This window comes from Quercus lobata, chromosome 4, assembly GCF_001633185.2.
Source record: "Quercus lobata isolate SW786 chromosome 4, ValleyOak3.0 Primary Assembly, whole genome shotgun sequence".
Lineage (NCBI taxonomy): Eukaryota > Viridiplantae > Streptophyta > Magnoliopsida > Fagales > Fagaceae > Quercus > Quercus lobata.
This window is the reverse complement of record NC_044907.1, coordinates 54267992-54278926: the sequence shown is the minus strand read 5'-3', so window position 1 is coordinate 54278926 and position 10935 is coordinate 54267992. Positions and strand designations below refer to the sequence as shown.

The 10935-nt window shown below is 37.2% G+C and overlaps 1 protein-coding gene across 1 annotated transcript; it reads left to right on the top strand.

Moving 5' to 3' along the window:
- The first annotated feature begins 6944 nt into the window (after window positions 1–6944).
- Window positions 6945–10114, top strand: LOC115985458 (zinc finger BED domain-containing protein RICESLEEPER 1-like). Its single transcript, XM_031108393.1, has 4 exons — window positions 6945–6974; window positions 8436–8492; window positions 8641–9844; window positions 9930–10114. The coding sequence occupies exons 1-4, from the start codon at window positions 6945–6947 to the stop codon at window positions 10112–10114; spliced, it is 1476 nt and encodes a 491-aa protein (XP_030964253.1).
- The last annotated feature ends 821 nt before the right edge of the window (window positions 10115–10935 follow it).

Genomic DNA, 10935 nt, shown 5'->3' with positions numbered 1-10935 from the left:
GACAAGAGACTATAGACGACCAATGAACACTTAATAAACTATAAGGTGTTTTCTACAAACCAAGTCCAAATAGATATCCCGTATCTCCACCAGCCATCCAAATAGACATCAGTCGTTCATAGAGATATAGGTCATCCACATGACAAGAAGGTGTAGACAATTAGACATGGCAAAACGGGTCAGACCCGTTTTGACCCGACCCGTTTGACCTGCAACCCGTTTGACCTGCAACCCGTTTGACCCGTAACCCGATTGACCCGTTTAAAAATGACCCGTTTTGACCCGTGACCCGTTTTGACCCGCGACCCGATTGACCCGACCCGAACCCGAACCCGAACCCGACCCGCACGTTTTGCCACGTTTACCAATGTTGAGTAGATTTAGATTGAGGTGTAATTTTTATAAAATATTTACTTATTCTTTTTTACTTAATATGTTATGTACTCCATTATAGTTTGTTATTTTTTACTTGCCACATTTATTTTCTCTTCCTACTTTAAATAGATTGAAGATTATACCAAAATTAGTTTCTAGAAAGTTGGAACAGGAGTTGCACCAAATTTGGGTATCAATTCAAGTGTTTAGTGGTAATTGGTAACAATATCACTAGTGAGAATCTAATCACAATTAAGGAACTCATAAACAATTGACAGATTGCATCTATTTCCAAAAAAAAAAAAAAAAAATTGTTTGAAAAATACGGGTCAACTCGACCCGACTCACGACCCGACTCAACCCGCGACCCGTTTGACCCGCAACCTGATTGACCCATTTTAAAAATGACCCGTTTTGACCCGTGACCCGTTTAACCCGCAAACCCAATTGACCCGACCCGAACCCGACCCGACCCGTGAATTTTCCACGTCTTAGACAATCAACAAACACTTAGTAAAATTTTAAGTATTCTCCACTAACCACAAACGATCGGACCATGATTAACTATTCCGAGACCTGGGGTGAATTTCCCGAAATTCGCTCCATTCTCCCGACTAAATCCACACATCTCCCACGATGTTAGTGGCACCTAACTAGTAGACCAACTCCAAACTCTCTATAAAAAGGAACAATCTCACCAACCAAAGGTAGGTTCTACTACTCATCCATTCATTAAACATGAGTCCTAGAGAGAAAACTGACTTAACAGTCAAAGAGTCTTGGCCGATTCACCCCAGTCACTTTCGATAGTCTCTTTCTTTCTTTTCAGGTCATCTTACAATCGTTGAAGCTTGAAGTATTCAGCCTACTAATTGTCATGCATCTTCAATAACTTTTTACATAAGATTTATTATAAAAATTTTGTGGACATAGCATTACTCCAAAATTAATTTTGGCTTGTCAAACATAATCCCTAACTCCTTAAACAAATTTTTTCTTTTTAAATGCTTAAATGACATCAATAAAATTAGTCCAAATAACTCAAACAAAAACAATACTAGACCAAATGACAATAACATGTGAATAAATTATTTAACAAGAAGCCTATTCAAAAATAAAATAAAAATCTCTAATCATTCAAATTTGTAACTCATTCACTCATTCAATAAAAATAATCCATATATCTCGAGTGCTACATGGCCTTTTTTAATTGAGAAAGCAACATCAGCTACTTCTACCGTGGCACAAATCACATAGAACTCGAGTATAAGGAAATCAAGTTCTACATAGAACTTGATTTTCTTAAAATCGAGTTTTAAAAGAGGGGAATTTTACTAGATAGTTTCAAAAGAAGAACATTTTGCTACATAGTTTTCAAATTAATGCTATTTACCCATTTTGGTCCATGTATATATAAGTAGTGTTTTCCAAAAAGACTTTTTTCTAAGAATAATGTTTCTTTTAAAGTTTGTCTTTAACTTGGGCTTCCACCTATAAAACCTTTTAGGGGGGATTTATTAAAAATAAAAACTCATGATTTTTTATCAAGTCACGAATTTTTCAAAATGCAAAACCTATGAGATTTCAATCATATACCCTTTAATTACTTTTCAAAACTTAAAAACCATGGGAATTTTAATTAAACCACTTCTTGGGAATTTTTCTAAATCAAAACTCATGAAATTTATTTTGAGTGCTTAAAAGTTGATGCTTGGCCCATGGCTTAAATTCATTAAGTCCATAGGCCCCCCTAAAGCCAAACATAACCCCTCACCCCTTTAACTAATATTCTATCTTGTTGTTTTTGCATGAGAATAAATTTGGTGCCTAAGCGGTTTAATTTTAATGTAAAGGCAAAAGGTATATATTTTGTACATTTTATTTAATTTCTTATACAGGTTTCACATGCCTTTTGTTGATACCCATTTTCGCGACACATTTCGTACAAGCCCGATTCAACCAAGCTTGCCTTCCTTATGGACTCGATTCATATATTATATCTTATTTATTTTTTTAAGCATGACCCAAGCCCATGTGACATATGGGGGAAATTGAGGAAGTGTGGTTTAAAGGATATAAGTCGGTTCCTTTTGGATCTTTTGCATGAGCCCAGCCCATGCATGCTACCAAGTGGGCAAGGGACCTTGATAGCACCTCAGGCTCATGGAGTCCAAAATTTCTATCCCAAAACAGCTTTTATGCTCTGGGTGATTGTGGCCCAACTTTTCTACTCTACCTTTTTTTTTTGCCTAAAACACATAGCTGACCCTATGTGGCTGGCCTTATCTGCTACAACAACCAAATGCAGACTCCAAGGGCTTGCCATGTCTAGGAAACATCGGCCCCTGAATTCAAGTCACTCCATTTCCCAAATAATGCAAAAAGCAAGACAACTCTCTTGCCTAATTAAAGCAAACCTGACCATAACCTCTTTGATTAAGGCCTTGGGGTTCAAAACCTCTTCTATTGACCAAAAACCAATCACTTAGAGCACCCCAAGTTCAATACAAAAGGCCCCAATCAAATTCAAAATGGACCAACCACGTTCTACCCATATACCTGAAACTTCAGAGCAAAAACCTATTTAGCCAGTTAACAATCTCACAATTCCGAAACTTGGGGGTGCAAATATGGGTACAGGGGAACCTTCCCTCTTTTCCTCACAACCTCCCTCAATTTCCTCTTCTAGGTGATTGTGAGTTAAAGTTTCAGACCTGTTTAACCACGTTTTCCCTATAGAGTTGAAACTTGAGAGCAAAAATCCACCGAGCCAAGAAACATTCTCACAATTCTGAACCTTAGGGGTGGAAATATGGGTATAGGGGAATCTTCCCTTTCTTCCTCACAACCTCTCTCATTTTCCTCTTCTTGGTGACTGTGAGTCGAAGTTTCAGACCTGTTATATTTTTATACTTTTTCTACACTTTTGTTATTAGCACTTTGATTCTCTCTTGTCAAAGCACCATTAGCCTTTTGTTCATTATATATTTGGAATTTTGGGCTTGATTCTCCACAATAAACACTTCTTAAGAACCCAAGAGGAGATTTAGGTCATTCTCGCATTTTCGGCCCTTGTCGCAAAACGTCCCCAACACCTTTCATTTGCAAGTCATCATAGTTAAATTGTGATGATGTATGAGAATTAGTAGGCTGAATGCTCCGGGCTACGATGTCGATTTAGTGACCTGAAGAAAAAAGAAAAAAGAATGTCATGGATGACTATCATGGATGAATGGAACTTAATTTAATCCACCATCAGTTGCCCCATTGTCCTTATGTCGTCCATGCCACTGTTGAAAATTTTGTCAATATTATTATTATTTTACACGTGGTGATTTTTTAGTGGTTGTTAAGTGTTCCATATGGCATCTTGGGGTGGCTTGGGATCTGATGTCCTGGATGTCGACACATGGCTTAATCCTAGCGGTCTGCACGTCACATCGTTTCGTTTTTCAAAAAAGCTACCACGTGGCGCTTCTTGGTTGGTTTGCATCACTTCAATGTCCCACCCTGTTACCTATAAATAGGCCAATGTATTTCCTGCCCTTTCACTTTTCTCATATTTTCTCTCTTGACCTTCTAGTCTTAGTTGGCCCTTCGCACTTCGTCTAGGAGTCCTCATTATCATCCTATATGCCCAAAGGACGCTAGGTAGTTCGTCTGAGCATATACCATTTGTCCTCTCAAGCCGAGTTTTGATGATTTTCAGTAAGGATCGATTTGCAACTTCTGTCTATCTATTGGCTTATGGGTAGAAGGGTGAGGAGTAGTGATTCCTAGTTCCCACCTGCTCACAGAACTCTCTAAAGGGTGTGTTATCGAATTGGCATCCATTGTCTGAGACAAGCACCCTTGGAATTCCAAAACGGTAGATAATATTCTTCTAAACGAAGTTTCTAACATTTTGCTCAGTGATCTTCACTAATGGCTCTACTTCCACCCATTTAGTGAAAAAATCGATTCCCACCACCAAGAATTTCATTTGCTTTATCCCTATGGGAAATGGACCAAGGATGTCAAGTCCCTACTAGGCAAATGGCCAAGGGGCCACCATTGGGGTAAGGTACTCTGATGGTTGTCTAGGCACATTGTTGGAGCTTTGACACTTGTCACATGCTTTGACATATGCTTCAGCGTCTGCTTGCATAAATGACCAGTAGTATCTCGCACGGACAATCTTGTGGACGAGGGACCTTACTCTTGAATGATTTCCACATGCTCCTTCATGGACGTCCCTTATAATGTAGTTCGAGTCGTCTAGGGTCAAACATCCTAAGTAGGGGAAAACCCCTCTTGTATAACACTTCCTCCACAATGACGAATTTAGCTGCTCTAACCTTTAGTCTTTGAGCTTCTTCCTTCTCCTCAGGGAGTATGCCATCATTAAGGTAAGATATAATCGGTGTAGTCCAATTGGCTTCTTCATCTATCTGCTGTACTTCAAGGACATCAATGCTTGGGATATACTGGACCTTAACCTGTTCATTTATAATGCCATCGACAGAAGGGGCTTTGGCTAGGCTATTCGCTTCCATGTATTCCTCTCTTGGGATCTGTTGAAACTTGGTTGATGTGAAACTTTGGACGCAATGCCTGACTTTGCTCAAATACCTCTTCATTCGTTCTTCCTTGGCTTCACATGTTCCATTCACTTAGCCTATAATCAGCTACGAGTCTCCCTGGACGAGAATTGACTCTGCTCCTAGTGACTTAGCCAACTTCGAGCCCTGGAGGAAGGCTTCATACTCAGTTTCGTTGTTGGTTGTTTAGAACTGTAGACGTATCACATACTCTAGACGATCTCCTTCGGGTGATTGTAAGATTACATTGACTCCTCCTGCATACTGAGTAGATGAACCATCCACATGGACGATCCTTTGTTTTGCCCCTCTCCTCCATTCAGCTAGTCATAGGCTGGAGTGAATTCTGTGATAAAGTCTGCAAGTGCTTGGGCTTTTATTGCTTCTCTAGGGTGGTATCTTATGTCAAACTCACTGAGTTCCATTGCCCATTGAATCAGTCATCTAGCTACTTCTAGCTTATTCATAGCCTTCTTGAGCGAATAGTCTGTCAGGACGTTAATGACATGGGCTTGGAAATAAAGCTTGAGCTTTCTTGCTGCTGTTACCAATGAGAAGGCTAACTTTTCTATTGGCGGGTATCGTCCTTCAGCTCCTCTTAAGGCCTTGCTGGTGTAGTAGATGGGCTTCTGCACCTTTCCTTCTTCCCTAATTAAGGCTAAATTCATTGCTTTAAGGGACACCACTAGGTACAGATACAACTCTTCACCTGGTTTGGACGGCTCAACAAAGGAGTTGAAGTGAGATAAGCCTTAAGGTCTTCAAATACCCGTTGACACTCATTCGTCCATTCAAACACTTTCCTTAACACTCTAAAAAATGGTAAACACTTATCAGTTGCTTTTGAGACGAATCTGTTGAGGGCCACTACTCGTCTAGTAAGACTTTGTACTTCTTTGACATTCTTTGGCAGCACTATGCTTAGTATTGCTTGGATTTTATCAGGATTTATTTCAATTCCCCTTTATGAAACCATGAAACTAAGGAACTTTCCTTATGAAACTCCGAAGGCGTATTTGCTCTAGTTTAGCTTCATGTTGTATCATCTAAGCATGTCAAAAGTCTCCTACAGGTCGTCTAAATGTTGTCTCCTTTGTGCTTTTGACTAGCATATCGTCTACGTACACTTCAACATTTCGTCCAATTTGTGGATGAAATATATGGTTGACTAGCCTCTGATAAGTGGCCCTTGCATTTTTCAAACCAAAAGACATTACTTTGTACCAAAACAAACCTTAGCTTGTGATGAAAGATGTTTTCTCCTAGTTTGCCTTATCCATCTTGATTTGATTGTACCCCGAGAATGCGTCCATGAAACTCAGTAATTGGTGCCCAGCTGTTAAGTCTACCAGCTGGTCAATGCGTGGAAGGGAATAGCTATCCTTAGGGCATGCCTTGTTCAGATCTATAAAGTCCACGCATATCCTCCATTTGCCGTTAGCTTTATTAACCATCACTACATTAGCTAGCCAATCAGGGTAGTAGACTTCGCGAACGAACTCTATCGTTACCAACTTTTAGACTTCTTCTTTGATAGCACTATCTTGTTCTGAGGCGAGCACTCTCCTTTTCTGATGGACGGGCTTATAGGACAAGGACACATTTAGACGATGAGTAATCACACTTAGGTCAATCCCAAACATGTCTTCGTGGCTCTAAGCAAAAACATTTGTACTTTTCTTGAGGAATTGGACGAGATCTTGCTTCATCTTCTCTTCCATGCCTGTTCCAATTCTAGTGAACTTTTTCAGGTTAGACTCGTCCAAAGGGACATCTTCCAATACTTCGATCAACTCAGCAAATGTTCTTCTTTCTTCAATGTCCATTGTCTGCATCTGCTCGTCTATTGCTAACATAGCCAAGTAACATTCTTTAGCTGCTAGCTGGTCTCCTTATACTTCTCCAATGCCATATTCCGTTGGGAATTTAACAGACAAGTGATAAGTAGACGTTGCAGCTCTTCAATTGTTCAAAGTTAGTCATCCTATGATGGCATTATATGAGGATGATTTCAAGGCTGTAAATGAGCCAAGCCGATCATGAACAACTCAGGCTCGGCTCAATAAAAAGCTCGTTTATGTTTGTTTGTTTATAAATAAGCCAAGCTTGAACCTTAGTTTTTGGCTTGTTTGATAAATAAGCCGAGCCTAAGCAAAAAAAAAATTGTTCGTGAACAAGCTCATGAACAATCGGGCTCGATACAACACAAGTCAAGCTTAACCTTGTGTATAGCTTGATAAAAGGCTTGATATATATTTGCTAAATAAACTAAATACTTTTACATTACTTTAAGTTTTTTTCTTTCCTTTAAAAAAAAAAAAAAACATTTTTAGCAAAAAAAAAAAGACTGGAGACTCCACTTTTCGTAATTCATGTATTTTCTAGACTTTTCAATTTCCACTTCTAGAGTTCTCTAGTACAGTAATACTTCATGCATAACAGCTGGACTTCACCATCTTAGGTGTCCCTTTGTTATCTTTTCGTATTATTTTTGTGCGTTACAGTTTACTAGTTTAGTCATTTACTAAGTATCCTTTCCATCTGAATACAATATATCTTAATACAGTTTAGTTTCTTGTTTCTATCAAAACTTCAGAATTTAGTTCTATCATTGAACAAAAAAAAAAAAAAAACCCAATTCAGTTTTATTCAAACTGAAATTCTCGGCTGTCACTCAATGAGTCCATGTCTATCCTATGCAGTCTGTAGCCTAAAACTCTTAGGCTCTTTTGGAAAGACCGAAGTTTCATTGAGAAGCTTCAATCTTTCTCTCTTTTATCATCAGTTTCTTTCTTTTTCCCAAATTTTCACAAAGAATTGATCAGCTCTCTCTCTCTCTCGTGAGGCTAAGAAATTCCACCAAATTTGCCTTATATCTCTTTGCAACAAACAAGTCCTAGATTTGGACGAGTTAGATGCTAGCAAAGAGGATTTAGAGTCCGGTGTTTACTGAATCACCATGTAATTTAAGGGATCTAGTGGGTGTACAAAGAGCTCCGACAACAGCTTTAGATCCGGTGCAGTATTTGACATCACTACCATCTTCGCTCTCTACCTTGATCCTCGGAGACGTTCATAGCCTTCTCTCACCACAGGTAAATTTTCATGTTTAAAATTTTTATATATATTTTTATAGTTGTTTGCACTATAGTTTGTTTGATATTGCAGCATCGTTTTGATTTCCAAGTTATGGTTGTTTATGAAATTTCTATATAACTTAGAAAAATCTTGTTGGTTGAATTCGTTTGATAATAACTTAACTTTGTAATTAGTGGATTGAGGTTGTGGAGTTTGGTATGTTGTTTGGAATGGGTTTGTGTTTTTCTTTTCCTAAGGTGCAGAGTCCTCTGTGGTTAGCTACTAAAAATATTATAGTTTCTTTGTACTTAGCTTTGTTTTGTGTCATATGCTATGTGTTTTTGGATATCAAATTTGATTTCATGTTTATTCATATATGTTTTGGAATGTTAATTTATTTAGATTTATGAAGTGGAGAGTCAACAAATGGATGCTCCTGCTATTGAAAATCTAGATGCAGTAATTAATATTGATGAGAATGAAGAATCTATAAAAAAATAATTATGTCAAACTTGAAAAAAATCCATTTGAACAAAAGAAAAGGAAAAGGACTTCTGTGAGTTGGAATAACTTTAATGAAATTATTCTTCCTGATGGAACAAAAAAGGTTCAATGTATTCACTGCCTTCAAAGACTTGCCTACAGTAATAATGGTGCAACAACACAATACCATAGGTACTTGAAAGGTTGTCTAAGTCATAAACTAGCTGATAAGAAGCAAAAACAGTTAGCTGTAAATGAAGGTGGGGTGGAAAGTGAGGTGGCAATAGCAAACTTTAAGTATGACCGTGCCAAGGTTAGGGAAAAGGCTTCACATATGATTCTTGTGCATGAATACCCTTTTAATATGATGGAGCAGAAGGTTTTTAATGTTTTTATGAAAACGGCTACTCCATATTACCAGAAAATTTCACACAATACTGCAAGGAATGATTGCATTTCTACTTTTGAGTTGGAGAAGAAAAAATTGAAGATTATGCTTGGTAGTGTCAATAGAGTTAGCTTTATTGCAGATTTTTGGAAATCTGGACAAAAAATTGGGTATATGTGGCTCACCTGTCATTTTGTTGACTCTAGTTGGAAATTACAAAAGCGAATTATAAATTTTTGTGATGTACCACCTCCACATTTCGGAGATGTAATTTTTGATGCTATCTTTAAGTCTTTGCTTGATTGGGGGCTTGAAAACAAGGTGTGTACAATAACCTTGGACAATGCTAACAACAATGATGCAGTTGTAAGAATTTTGAAAGATGCTATCAAAAGGAAGCTTATGTTGGGTGGCAAGATCTTTCATGTACGTTGTTGTGCATATATCATTAATTTGTTGGTACAAGATGAGTTGAGTGAGATTGAAACGGTGATTGAAAATGTTCGTGAAAGTGTGAAGTATCTAATTGCATCAGAAGCTCGTCTTACAAAATTTGGTGAGATTGCAAAGCAATTGCAATTACTGTCCAAGAAGTTGATTTTAGATTGTCCCACAAGTTGGAATGCAACATATGCAATGTTAGTTGCTACCTTGGAGTCTAGAGAGGTGTTCCCTAGGTACAAAGATAGAGACGCGGGGTATAATTGGCTACCTAGTAATGAAGATTGGGATAGGACAGAATATGTGTGCAATTTTTTATTAGTTTTTGAAGAAGTCACAAATGTCATATCAGGAAGTGAATATCTAACTGCAAATATATTCCTTGCTGAGGTTTGGAAGATAAAAGAAGTTTTAAATGAGAAGTCACTTGATGAAAATGATTACATTAGTGCTATAACATGTAAGATGAAGTTAAAATTTGACAAATATTGGGGTGAATGTAATTGTAATGGCCATAGCTGTTGTGTTAGATCCTCGGTTCAAAATGACTTTGATAAACTTTTCATTTCCAAAGATCTATCAAGGGTTTGAAGTAGCTAGAAACATTGATCGTGTTCATGATTCCTTATATGAATGTTATAATGAATATGTTGTGGACTATACTTCAAGCAATGCTGGACAAAGTGCATCTAAATCCACTGAAAGTAGTAGTAGTATTGGTGGCAATAATTCAAAGTTTAAAATTAGAGGTAGAATGGAGTTTGATTAGTTTGTTAGAAATGTTAATAACATACAACCAGCAAAATCAGATTTGGATGTGTACTTGGAAAAATTGTGTCTTTTTATGCTCGGATGATTTAGACTTAGACTTTGATGCTTTGGAGTGGTGGAAGGCTAACAACCTAAAATTTTGTATTCTCTCAAAAATGGCATCTGACATACTTATCATCCCCTTCACCACAATAGCTTCAGAATCTGCATTCTCTACATGAGGTAGAGTAATTGATGTGTATTGAGCTTCTTTATCAACAAAAATTGTACAAGCTTTACTTTGTGGCGGTGATTGGGTTCGACCTCTTTACAAAACTAAGAAACAATCAAAAGTAAGTGTTCATCACATTTATTAATTCTTTTCCGAAAAACAACTTAAATTTATTTTAATTTTTATCTATTATAACAAAGACTTGGAATCTAAAGCTTCTAATTTTTTTATTGTAGGTTGAACCGGGGTCTACTAACATCACAGAGATAGTCATACCTTTTCAAAATGATGTTATCTTAAGTGTATTGTTTAATATGTGTGTGAGTTTTTTTTTTTTTTTTCATTAAATGTTTTTTTATAGTTCTTTTTTTTATAATGTTCTTGAAAGCTTATATTTGCTTTTACATGCAGTTGGAAGGATAATGAGGTGAAGGATTTTTTGTTGTGGATGTTAGTTTTTTGTGTTTACAAGAGGGTGTAATTGGTATGTGCTTTATTATTTGATAATGGTCTTTTATATCTATGATTTTCTTATATTTGCAAAGGGCATGCTATGTTGATATGGTGCGTATTGATAATACAACTATAATAATGTAAAGTTGATTTTC